Genomic DNA, 13,655 nt, shown 5'->3' with positions numbered 1-13,655 from the left:
ACAAATTCCAGCTGAAACAAAAGAACTTGCTAAAGTTAAACCTGGCCAAAGGCAGGCTACAGTATGTCTGTAGACAATGAGTATTACTGGATACATACAATCAGAGGGAGAATGACTTGTTATGGTATGGTACCACTTGATGGGGATTATATAATAGTAATGTTTCCCAACAAAAATTATAAAATGGAAGTATAAACTATCTACTTGTCTTTCACAGACCACTGAGAAAAGGGAAGAGAAAAGAAGGAAGACATATAAATAAGGGAAGGCTGTGAAGGATAACTATTCAAGAAAAGTATAACTCATTGAAGAATGCTCTCCTCGAAAGAAACATTACAAAGTAATTTAGTTTAAAAATTGTAACACAAATGTAATTAATTTCATTCTGTCAGAGATAAGCCTACACAATAAACGGGGTTTCTAAAACAACAAAGAGAGAAGTGAGAGAGACATTTTGCTCTTTGTTGCACTGTTACCTGTGCGGTCGGCTTTCACCACTAAGGTCACCACTATCAACGCTTCCCAGTTCTTTCAAAACGTAACTGAAGTTTATAATTTAATTTCTGATCTCTATATCTCTACAAAGTTCTTGTAAATCAAAATTTTCTTTACTTTTGTTCTCTATAATGGTTCTCAGCCCTTGTACACATCATAATCACCTGTGATGCTCTTTCCAAATACACATATCCATGCTTCATTCCTGGTTATTTCAATTGAGCAGACCTGGTTGGGAAGGTGCAGCAAGCATATAAAGTGCCATGGTGGTTTTTTACAAACGAAAGGTTGATAACATCTGATTTAAGGGAAAAAAACTATGCAGAAAATCTATAAAAATAATTTTTTTGAAAACGCTAGTATAAGTTTTGTTTAGGTTGCTTGATGTTACTACTTCAGATTGTTTCTTATTATGCTGCTAATCAGAAGTTAAGCTCTAGTCACATTTATTTGCTTTATTTGCTGAATTTAACTTCTATGGTCTCTGATTAGGCTGCCTGCTCTCTCTGGGCCAAAACAAAACTCTAAACCTAAAACTGGATTCAATACACACTCAAACTCTATGCCCAAGCCTGATACTGACCATGCACTTTACACACAGTATCACATATCAGTGAATCAACACCATCGAATTTAAAATGCACCTTATTCTATGTGTCACTAAAAGGAAAAAAAAAAAACAACTACTAACACTATAAGATACATACAATTTCAGAAATATTGATATATGTTTAATAATGAGCAATTATAACCATTTGTTAAGCTCTTATACAAGGTAATTTATAATCATATTTACTATAATCCAATTAAGGGAGGTAATATTCCAAGTTTACAGCTGAGGAAACTAAGGTCAGAGAAGTTGGATAACTTGCCCAAAGTTACAGTGACATTCAACAGTTAATTTGGAATTTGAATTCAGGTATGTCTCATTTTAAAATCCATGTTCTTAATCCCTAAAGAAATGGTCCCCCATCTTTTGTGCGCATCCAAATTCTCTAGAGGACTCCTTACAAACACACATTGCTGGGTCCCAGCCCCAAAATTTCTGATTTAGCAGGTCTGAGACAGAGAACAAAAACCTGCATTTTTAACCAGCTCCAAAGTAATGTTTCTTCTGCTGGTCTGAGAAGTAAAATTTGTGAACCATTACCCTAAATTATTTGCTGGCTTACTATTCTTTGCTCTCTATAAAGTTATTGACTAATCTCACTGACGAATAAACTGAAAGCTGGCAGTAATAATAGGAATTACCAATGAAATGGTTTAGAATAAGTTTAGACAAAGCAAGTGAAATAAATCAAGATTTTTTAAAAAAGTGTTTGATATAATTTACTTGGTATTGTGTTAAAAAGAAAGTGTTAAAATTCTTGGCAAAATTCATATTTAAATTTCCTACTTCATTTGAAAAAATGTCTTTTAGGATCCCATGAAGAACTAGAAGAACTGATCTGTAAAATGCCAAAACAATTCTTTTGGCAGACTGGAAGGAGAAATGGACTCAACAGGCACAACCCCAATTAAAACACCCAAGAATTTTAGTAGAAAAAAAGATGGTTGCTTTCTTCTCCTGAAAGGAATAAACATGTTTCACCGTAAGTACACGTACATAGTGTTGATTATGTCTGGCACACAGTTTATTCACAACCATCAAATATAAAAAAGCTCTACTTCTTTAATTAGCACACAAATTACTCTACAAAACAAAAAGGTCCTCAGCTAAAACAGGAACTAAAATAATTAAGGTCACCTTTAAGATAAAAAGATACAATCAAATGATATTTGGTTTATATCAGTTTAGGTTGGAAATAAAAGCAAAGTGGCCAGGCATGGTGACTCACACCTGTAATCCTAGCACTTTGGGAGGCCAAGGTGGATGGATCACCTGAAGCCAAGAGTTTGAGACCAGCCTGGGCAACACAGCAATATTTCGTCTCTACAAAAACTTTAAAAGGCTGGGCGCAGTGGCTCACACCTGTATCTCAGCACTTTGGGAGGCCGAGGTGGGCGGATCACCTGAGGTCAGGAGTTCGAAACTAGCCTGTCCAACATGGTGAAACACCATCTCTACTAAAAACACAAAAATTAGCAAGGTATGGTGGCAGGTGCCTGTAGTTCCAGCTACTCAGGAGGCTAAGGCAGGAGAATCGCCTGAACCCGGGAGGCAGAGGTTGTAGTGAGCTGAGATCGCGCCATTGCACTCCAGCCTGGGTGACAAGAGCGAGACTCTGTCTCAAAAAATAAAAAAACAAAAAAAAAAGCTTAAAAAAAAATTAGGCACAGTGGTACACGCCTATATTTCTCAGCTACTCAGGAGGGTGGGCCCAGGAGTTGGAGGCTGCAGTGAGCTATGAACGTGCAACTGCACTCCAGACCAGGTTGACAGGAAGACCCTGTATCTTAAAAAAGAAAGAAAGAAAAAAAAAACAGCAAAGAAATTACAGAATAATCTTTAAAATATTACAATTCCCCCCAAAACACAAAACACTGTATATACTAACTCCAAAAAGACTAAGATGCTATTAGAGATATCACAATGTTCTGCTGAGGAGAGTGAGAACTACAATATTTTCAGAGGGATATTTGATAACATAAAAAAAAATTAATGTTTGTATTCTTTGATCTACTTTTAGAAACGTTTCCTATCAAAATGCTCAAACATGCTGGTGAGGTTGCAGAGAAAAAGAAATGCTTATGCACTGCTGATGGGAATGTAAATTAGTCTAGCTACTGTGAAAAGCAGTTTGCAGATTTCTCAAAGAACTTAAAACAGAATTACTACTCAACCCAGCAATCTCATTACTGGGTATACACCCAAAGGAATACAGATCATTCTAGCATAAAGACCCATGCATGTGTATGTTCACTGCAGCACTATTCACAACAACAAAAAAGACATGGAATCAACCTAAATGCCCATTGACAATAGACTCAATAAAGAAAATGTGGTACATATATATCATGAACTACTACACAGTCACAAATAAGACTGAGATCATGTCCTTTGCAGCAACATGGATAGAGCTGGAGGCCATTATCCTAAGGGAATTAACACAGGAAGAGAAAACCAAACACCTCACATTTTCACTTAAAAGTGGGAGCTAAATATCAAGTACACATGGACAGCGCAGTGGCTCACGCCTGTAATCTCAGCACTTTGGGATGCTGAGGTGGGTGGATCACGAGGTCAGGAGACCGAGACCATCATGGCTAACACGGTGAAATCCCGTCTCTACTAAAAAATACAAAAAATGAGCCAGGCGTGGCAGTGAGCGCCTGTAGTCCCAACTACTCAGGAGGCTGAGCCAGGAGAATGGCGTGAACCTGGGAGGCAGAGCTTGCAGTGAGCCAAGATCATGCCACTGCACTCCTTGCCTGGGCGACAGAGCGAGACTCTGTTTCAAAAAAAAAAAGGGCGGGGGAGCAACACACACCAGGGCCTACTTGAAGGTAGAGGGTGGGAAGAGGGTAAGGGTCAAAACACTACCTATTGGGTACTTATGCTTATTACCTAGGTGACAATCTGTATGCCAAACCCATGACATGTCATCCGCCCATATAACAAACCTGCACATGCACCCCCTGAACGTAAAATAGAAGTTGGAAAGAAAAAAAAACGCTCCAACAAGTATGTAAACTATGTAGAAGTGCTGATTAAATGTAGAGAATTTTAAATGTCTAAAACTGCTCCTTTCAGAAATCCACTCAAGTCAGAGGTAAAAAAATAAAGGCATAAACCTACCCCCCCCCCTAAAAAAAAGGAAACAGCAGAAAAAACAAGATCAAAGGAGAAAAGTCAACAAATTTCTGGAAGATGGAAACTAGAGCAAAGAATAAGGAGAGGTGAGAAATCTGATTAGCAAGTTCTTATAATGGAGATACAATGTAGAAGCAAGTTAAATCACACCTCAAGAGGGAGGAAAGGAGGAAGGGATCAGAAATTGAAGGCAATGGCACAGAAAGAAAGGCTTGAGGCTGAAAACAAGACATTAACTTAATCATGGCAGCCTTCCAGATATATAAAACCTCCTACCTCCACTCTGCACTAATCTCCAAAAGACTTCCACTCTCCAGCTGAAGGTCACGTGCTTGATGAATTATTTGCAGGAATCATCTGAAGCCTAGGATGAGGATACCTTTCTCCAGAGAAGATCTGTGTTAGCTTCTGCTAAGTACGTTGGGGTACTACCAACCTAGGACCACATTAATCCAGGTCCAAGGATTGAGATGCCTCAGACAAAGCATACAACATAAACAGGGCTGCAAATCCTGGGGAGGGGTAACTCATTTCCAGTTCACCCTTACCCCGAAGTTAGACAGTGTCTATGTAAAGAGGGCTGGGGAGAAATTATGCAGGCTTCTCATGCCCTACTTTGAGAAGGCTTTACTCCAGGTTTTTGACTACTGACATCCTTGTTTCACAAGGCCACCAGAATTCAGCTTAGTTTTACAAATGTTACTTCTGCTTCAGTACACATGCCTGGGTGAAAAGTGGCTTCCAAAGCTGGGCTTATGTCTCTGATTTCCCAGGTTCTCCTTGGTGTTAGCCTAGAAAGACTTCACTATCTTTTTAGTTCTTCTTTAAAGAAGATTATTTTATAGAGATATATATCTCGCTCCAGCTTTTTAAGTTGTTCTTTGGAAATAAGGAGATCTGCATTACCTAGACTACCAATACTGGAAGCAAAAATCTGTAAGTTCTTTTGTTCCTATAATTTCAAAAATTAGGTTATTCTAAGGAAATTTTACAGGACGCTAAACAAATTAGAATCATCACTGACAGAATAACTTTTAGAGATTTATTTCAATGAGACTAGTATACAACACACTGAATTTATCTATATGAAACATCATTATGATCTGTAGGATTTCTTACGTAATAAAATACAAGAATACGTATGAAGTATGCCTCAGTACACAGAGGCTGAGAAAACAAAGTCACAAATAAACACCTTCTCAAGTTCTTAATAATACACAAGTAGTTGAATACTAAACAATCTGGATTACATCTTGAGGTTATTAGGAGAGATCTCAAACAAAATCACTATAAAACATTATACAATTCCAGAAAATGGAATCCTTACAACTAACCTTGTTTTGAAGAACTAAATGATGAAGGCACAATATTAAAAATATAAATATTTCATAGGAAGCCTTCTGAAAAACATAATCCTTAAATAAGTCAGGATTTAGTATTTGAAAAGCAAAAAAGTAAAAACGAGTACCAAAAATAATAATTACTACAATATTAAATCATTAATAAAATATGGAAGTTATTATGAAGGTAAAATGAAAAGTCAAGTAAGAAAAGAATCACATAGGAGATTACTAGAAAGCTAACATCAAAAGTTTTCAAGAAAAATGTTTTAACATCCTTAACCATCTTGGTTAAGGATATTTAAAAAGTCAACATTGTTTACAGTAGTTCCGCATTCCCTAACTTTAAATTTTAATATCTGAGAGAGAATATAGCCACTCCCAAATATAAGAGAGAAATGTTAAAACATAAGCACCTTCCATTTCTTCTCAAGAATGAGAGTATATTTGATAACATTCATACTTAGAGACAAGGCTAAAAAGTTAAGTTTATAAAATAATTGTTAAAAGACTAGGATAAAATCTGTACTCAAAAAAAGACCCTAGAATAATGGACAATACCTAACAAGATAAACTTTACTAAGAAAAACTACGAAGCACACACTCAGGTCTAAAAATTTCACAAAATATAAGATGTGGAAAGCCATGTGTTTAAGGTTAGCATAAATGAAAAAAAGAGACAATTCATCTGATTGCAAGTTGATTGTGAAAACAGTATGGCATAGCTACCAAATGTGTTCATGCTATCTTAAACTGTGTAAGTACAGTATCCAGAATAGATAAATGTACTCTCACTCATCACACCTTATCTGAAACTCATTCTTGGTTCAGGGCACTATTCTCTAAGAGTAACAACAACAACAAAAAACAGAGTTTGTACAGAGGAAGGAGTGACAAAGATGGCAAAGAGACTGAATATGAATACATTCCACACGAGGAAGAGAAAGATGATACATGAAGGGAAGCAGTTTTTAAATATGTGAAGGGTGATCTCGTCAAAGGCAATCCCTGCCTCTTGATGTAAGAATGAGGACCAACAAAAAATTACTACTTAGATACTAAATCAACATAAACTAGAGATGTACAGTAATTGATAATATGGCCTCATTTTCAAAAAGACCAGATAATATAGCTAGAAAAATGCAACATGTGCTCCTTCATCAGATAAGAGTAGGTCAGATGACTGCTGAGATCTCTCTCAGTTCTACAGGCAGTGTAGCATGGTACTAGCATAATCTGTGGTGCTAGACAGACTGAGTTCAAATTTCAGTTTCACCACTTACTAAAATGTGAGCGTGCATAAGTTATTTAACCTTTCTTGGCCTCACTTTCCTAATTTGTAAAATAAGGAAAACACCTCTTTTAAAAATGTAAAGGAGTTAACAAGATAAGCGAAGATCTTAGAAAAGTCCTTGAATAAAACAGAGTTAAGAAAGCTGGGGCCAGGCACAGTGGCTCGTGCCTGTAATCTCAGCACTTTGAGGCTGAGGTGGGTGGACCATTTGAGCCCAGGAGTTAGAGACCAGCTTGGGCAATATGGCAAAACCCTGTCTCTACAAAAAATTAGCTGGACTTGCTGGCACATGCCTGTAGTCCCAGCTACTCAAGAGGCTGAGGTGACAGAATCACCTGAGCCCAGGGGGGCCGAGCTAGCAATGAGTCATGATCACACCACTGCACTCCAGCCTGGGTGACACAGCAAGACTCTGTCTCCAACAAACAAAGCTAGCTATTTTTATTTTTGCATCCAACAAATATTTACTAAGCGCCTACTATGTGTTAGGTCTGCAGCAAGGTTTTAACAGAGTTTAGAACTGCGTTTATACTCTAGTGAGAGTGACATAAACAAATACACTGCATGAGAGGTCACAATTAAGATACACATACAGCTGAATGAAGAGAATAAAAAGTGATGTTTGCTATTTTAGAAAGCTTGGTCAGGAAGGACATTCTGATATGGTGACATTTGAAAAATACATGAATGTCATGAACAGGCAAGTTATGACCATGTCTTAGTGAAGGGTGGTTTGAAATGACACAACAGCAATCAGGCCAGCCGCGCTGGAAAAGTGAAGGAGGAAGGAAAAGCAGAAGGCCAGATCCTTGCAGTATTAAGGAACTGTTCATATAAATGAATTCAGAGAGACTCAAAATAGGCTAATTTTTATTACTGTACCATGATGCTGTATCCATCAAATTAAATAACAAAAAAGCAAAAAATAATACAGATAATTCTGTAAGTGCCTAGTTTATTCAGTCTGAAATAAAAAATAGCTGGCTAAAGTAAAATTTCAGAGCTGTAATTCTTCTATTATCTCATACTGAAGGAACACAAGAAAAAAACTGGAGATGATAAATTTGTTATTTGAGAACAGTAGGATAGAAAAAAAATTATGTATTTACAGGAGAATCAGTCTAATAAATAAGAATGATACTGCCTGTAAAGAACCAAGACTAGCATTTCAATGTTTGTATATTTACAACCATATAAAGTTTATAAACTTTATATTTTAAGGCATCTAAAAGTTGACTTTTATACAATAATTGCAGAAAACTTTAAAAATAACAATGAGAGGATAATGATATGATGAATACTAAAATAACAGACATTATGCTGAGTACCTAAAAGCTTGACATGCATGATCTCATAAAATTCTCTCAAAGTAAAAGCTTAAACATTTGCCCGAAATCAAAGTTTGTAAGTGATAGGTCTGAAATTCAGGAAAACCTAACTTGAAAGCTTGAGTTTTTTCTTTTTCTTTTTTTTTTTTTTTTTTTTTTGGGACAGAGTCTCACTCTGTCATGCAGGCTTGAGTGCAGTGATGTGATCTCAGCTTACTGCAACCTCCACCTCCTGGGTTCAAGTGATTCTCCTGCCTCAGCCTCCCTAGTAGCTGGGATTACAAGTGCCCACCACGACACCCAGCTAATTTTTGTATTTTTAGTAGAGGGGAGATTTCACCATGTTGGCCAGGCTGGTCTTGAACTCCTAACCTCAGGCAAACCGCCCACCTCGGCCTCCCAAAGTGCTGGATTACAGGCATGAGCCACCGCGCCTGGCTGAAAGCTTGAGTTCTTAACCAATGGGTAATATTGCCTCTCCTTAAATCTTTGACTATACTAAGCTTTTAGTCACACTGACTCTTGCTATTTATTCACTCAGCAAAATACTATTAAGTTTTTGGAAATTAACTTGTTCTATATATTTGCTCAATTTTCAGTAAATCAGATTACCACATTTAGAACTCTATGTGCTACATCTGAACTGTAAGCTACTTACCAGTACCGTCTATCATTTTCTTAAGAAACTAAAAATTGGCCAGGCACGGTGGCTTGTGCCTGTAATCCCAGCACTTTGGGAGGCCGAGGTGGGCGGATCTCTTGAGGTCAGGAATTCGAGACCAGCCTGGCCAACACGGTGAAACACCATCTCTACTAAAAATACAAAAATAACCCAGGCTTGGCAGTGCGTGCCTGCAGTCTCAGCTACTTCGGAGGCGGAAGTTGCAGTGAGTTGAGATCGTGCCACTGTACTCCAGCCTGGGCAACAGAGTGAGACTCCATCTCAGAAAAAAAAAAAAAAACAACACCAAAAAGCTTTTACAAAGAAAATGTTTATTTTAAAACATGACTTCTCTATTCTGCTTGTAAGTTCAAAAGAATTTGAACCCAAGTTCAAATTCTTTCAAAAACTACATAGTTATTATATATACAAATTCATTCAATATAAATCACCTTAGCTCTAGGATATTTCTAAAAGGCTAAAAAAAGGTATTTAAAATGTTGTTGCTTCAGTTGCTTTACATCTTTACTGAAACATTAAGCATTCTAAAGGCATTTTTCATCCAACTTAGAGGGCATAAGATAATTTAAAAGATTACCTAAGAAAAAGCAATAAGCCCGATAATTTTTGTATTATAATCTATGGAAAGCAAATACATTCAAACTGCAAGTGTGAACAAACTTTTAACTTTGGCTGGAATTTTGAAGCTGGTATTTCAAAGGAAACATCATGATTCAATACTATGAAGGCTTGACCACAAGCCAATGACCCTGAGGTTCTGCCCCCTTTACCAAGTCAATTCACCTATTTTGGCTTTCCATTTTCTCACCTACAAAATAGAGAAAACTAAACTTAGATGCCATAAAAAGGCCTTGCTAGCTATTTAATTTCATTTTCATATTAGTACTTTCATGTTGGATTAAAACAATTAACATTGTAGGCTTGTTGCTCATATCCCTGAAATGTTTTTCAGGAATTAATGTTTAAAAGCTAAAATTAATAAAGACTATATTACCTTAAGTTCAGCAACTTGTGATGAAATATGCCACATAAGGCTTTCACTTAGAAACTTCATACCATACGGGCCTAGTAGTTCTGATAGTGACCTCATTTCTGAAAGAAAACATACTTAATTTTATACTTCTGACAGAGCAAATATTTTAAGAAAATGCACATTAACACAATACAACATCTCATTATAAAAACTAATGTAAAATCCTGATAAAAGTCTCTAGAAAGAAAGAGAGAATACAAAATGCAAAAGTAATTCTAAGATACAATATGCAGTTATGCATATAATTGAATGAAATAGTCACAACAGAATCAAAAGTCAAAAGAATCAAGACACTAGCAAAAGAATTAAGTGTTCTTCATTCTCTAAACCGTGGTATAGTATTATTCACCTGATATGTCAGAATATTCTTCTGCATTGAATGTTAATTCATTTTCTGTCGGTAAGTTCACAAATGCTTTCATTGCAGGAAAATATGCTATATGGCCATTGCTGACTTGTCGTAACAAAGTTTCCAAATACCTAAGGAGAAACGTAAACTTATAACTGGAAGAAACTGCTTAATTCAGAATGTATCATGATACACATTCCTGCATATAATTTTAAGTTGACTGATAATATGAATAAGTACTTATTCACAAAAAATTAATTTTCCTAAGTACTTCATTACAAACTTTCTGCTACTACAAAATTTCTAAATGCATTCCTTACCAATTTGTGTATAGACTTGTAATGGTTGGCTCTCCATGACTATCTAAATGTTGTGTTTGTTGAAGAAGCACATTATTAAATACTCTTGTAATATCAATCTGCACATAGTTTTCTATTGACTGGAGTACAGTCATGTATGCTCTTACACTTGTTAGAAGTTCTGAAGGTTTTGCAATTTCCTGTGTGGCTTGATTATACATAGTCATCCCAACAATTGACCTGGGGAGAAGGGGTAGAAGAATAAGAGAAGCCTCTGACTTTTCCATTCACGTAAAATAAACCACTCAACCTACTGTTATCTAATATTAAACAAGCAACAAAATTAACTTTAAAAATAATTTATTACAAAGCTGTAAAATTACTGTCATTATCTTCCCAGGAAACAATGTAAAAAAAGAATGAAGGCCGGGCATGGTGGTCCACGCCTATTGTAATCCCAGCATTTTGGGAGGCTGAGGCGGGCAGATCACTTGAAGTCAGGAGTTCGAGACCATCCTGGCCAACATGGTGAATCCTTGTCTCCACTAAAAATACAAAAATTAGCTGGGCCTGGCACACACCTGTAATCCTGGCTACTTGGGAGGTTGAGACAGGAGAATCGCTTGAACCCAGCAGGCAGAGGTTGCAGTGAGCTGAGATTGCACCACTGCACTCCAGCCTGGGCAACAGAGTGAGACTGCCTTAAAAAAAAAAAAAAAGAAAAGAAAAGAAAAAGAAAAAGGAAAAAAAAAGAAAAAAGAAAACTTAAAAACTACAATGAAATGTGAATACAAATGATTAAAAACATTCTAAGAATATCAGTAACAAAAATGATTTAAGTATAAAGAGGGTTTTACAAATTGCTTTAACATGGTAAGTTGTTTGTAGCAAGGACAATGAACTATTTAGTCTACAGCTTGAATTTATTTGACACTGTTAGGTACCAGTAGTTTTTGAGGTTTTATATAAATTACCTACAATCCTCACATTTAATAAACCTACAATGTACTTATCACTATATTTCCCAGAGGAAAAAAAATAAAGCTCAGGACTCACATAAATTGATAAGGTTTTGTTGGGAAGTGGTTATGACTAGGATTTGACCGCAGATCTACCTGACTTAGTGCTGCCTCTAAACAAACTGTATGACAGTCAAACAAAATAAGGCAACAAACAACTTTATTTTCTTTAATCACTCATAGCACATAAAACACAGTTCTGTTTATATCTCAAGAAACTGTGTAAGACTAAAAAGGAAACACAGATTTTGAAAATACTTCCCTAAATGATCTTATCCTACACTGGCCACCCCTATTTCACTTTCTTTAAAACTCCCTGAGCATTAGATCTGTAAAGATCTTAGGCTTGTATTCGTAAGGATGAATCCTTAAAAGACAACCGACAAATCCCATCACTAGAAACAGGCCAAGAAGAACCAACTCAAGACGAAAACTGCTATCCTAGTGTATAATCCCTAAGTCCTAAGACTGTGCTCAGTTGATTGACAAAAACCAACCCACTAATATTCACAAGCTATCTGGCTAGCCAAAATGGCGAAACCCCGTCTCTACTAAAAATACAAAAATTAGCCAGGCATGGTGGCACACGCCTGTAGTCCCAGCTACTCAGGAGGCTGAGGGGCAGGAGAATTGCTTGAACTCGGGAGATGGAGGTTGCAGTGAGCCGAGATTGTGCCACTGCACTCCAGCCTGGACGAAAGAACAAAACTCCGTCTCAAAATAAATAAATAAATAAATAATATAAAATAAAAAATCTTTCCAAGGTAAACAAGCTGTTCCCCTTGCCTTGATCCTAATCACTAAGTAGATGTTTGGTTAAAAAAAACAAATTGCTTCTCTGTGGATTAACAAAGCAGACTGTTTACAAGGAAAACAAGGGAGCTGTAAACTGAACTCTCCCTTCTACCTACCAATCTCCCACCTCTAACCCACTTGAGAATAATAAACACCACAAGGCACAATGTCCCTTTGGTCTAAGTTCTAGGGCATTCTGGGTTTTACTGTCAGGATGCCTGACTTACTAAGGAGAATAAAAGCCAGTTCATCGCCAGACTCTTCTGAAGTCAACTGATAATTTAACACTCAACTTAGTGCCAAATTATATACTGTCATATTGTTCTCTAATTCTTTTAGTCATCTCACCAGCTACAGTTCTATCTTTATCTCATTATTACCTAGAGTACTTAACACAATGTTAAGCATACAGTAGAAATACAAATACCACCTGTTAATGACTACAGAAACTTTGAAAACCTTTTGGCAAAATTTTGTTTTATAAATTGCTTCAAGGCTTTGAAGAAAAAAATTGTCAAATAAATAAAAATTTTCATGAATAAATATTAATATGTAACTTCAGAAAAAGGTTAAAACAATATCTATAAAGTTGAAAGGTTTCTGACTTATCAATGCACTATTTCATACACATACATAAAATATATATTTATATATAACAGGAAATTCTAATTAGAATTGAGAATTCAAGAATCTAGAATTCTATTGGCTTATTTAACAGCGACATGTGAATTCAGAAAACATGTAAGGGTTTATCTAGTCCTCAGGTCTTCAAACATTTTACTGTGACCTACTGCATGACACGAATCTTAACACTGCAAGTCAACACACATGCATACATGCAACTGAAATATTTCACGAAGCAATATATATATTTAATGCACACAGTGTACTGGGTTTTTTTTTTTTTCCTATTTTTTTCTTCCTCTTGTCCTTTCTTTCCCTCCCACTTCTTTCTCTAAACTTTGACTACAACCTAATAAACTGATTTCATGAACCTATTGGGTTGCCACCTGCAAGCTGAAATACATTGATTTGCTCCAATCTTCTCACTTTGTATATAAGGAAGCTATGACTCAGAGATATTAACTGGTTTGCCTGGTGTTACTAGTTAATACTAATAGGTATGAGAAAAGAATCTGGGTATCTTAAGTAATTTTCAGTTCACTATTCTTTGCATTTCCCAGTTCATTATTCTTGAGACAGAGTCTTGCTGTCACCCAGGCTGGAGTGCAGTGGCACGATCTCGGCTCACTGCAAGTCTGTCTCC

General features: G+C 36.4%; 1 protein-coding gene across 4 annotated transcripts in view; it reads right to left on the bottom strand.

Annotated features, from left to right (window-relative positions):
- NCKAP1 (NCK associated protein 1) overlaps window positions 1-13,655 on the bottom strand; it is a 117,004-nt gene that overhangs the window by 20,680 nt on the left and 82,669 nt on the right. For all 4 annotated transcript variants that reach the window (XM_032755210.2, XM_032755211.2, XM_032755212.2 and 1 more), the window contains 3 exons: window positions 10,596-10,814; window positions 10,276-10,406; window positions 9,888-9,985 (listed from right to left, as the gene is read on the bottom strand). In XM_032755210.2, coding sequence (XP_032611101.1) covers window positions 9,888-9,985; window positions 10,276-10,406; window positions 10,596-10,814 — 448 coding nt within the window. The remainder of the gene's footprint in view (window positions 1-9,887; window positions 9,986-10,275; window positions 10,407-10,595; window positions 10,815-13,655) is intronic.

Source organism: Hylobates moloch, unplaced genomic scaffold (genome assembly GCF_009828535.3).
Source record: "Hylobates moloch isolate HMO894 unplaced genomic scaffold, HMol_V3 SCAFFOLD_1, whole genome shotgun sequence".
In the NCBI taxonomy this organism is placed as follows: Eukaryota; Metazoa; Chordata; class Mammalia; order Primates; family Hylobatidae; genus Hylobates; species Hylobates moloch.
The sequence above is the reverse complement of the archived record's forward strand: the minus strand, read 5'-3'. Positions and strand labels throughout refer to the sequence as shown.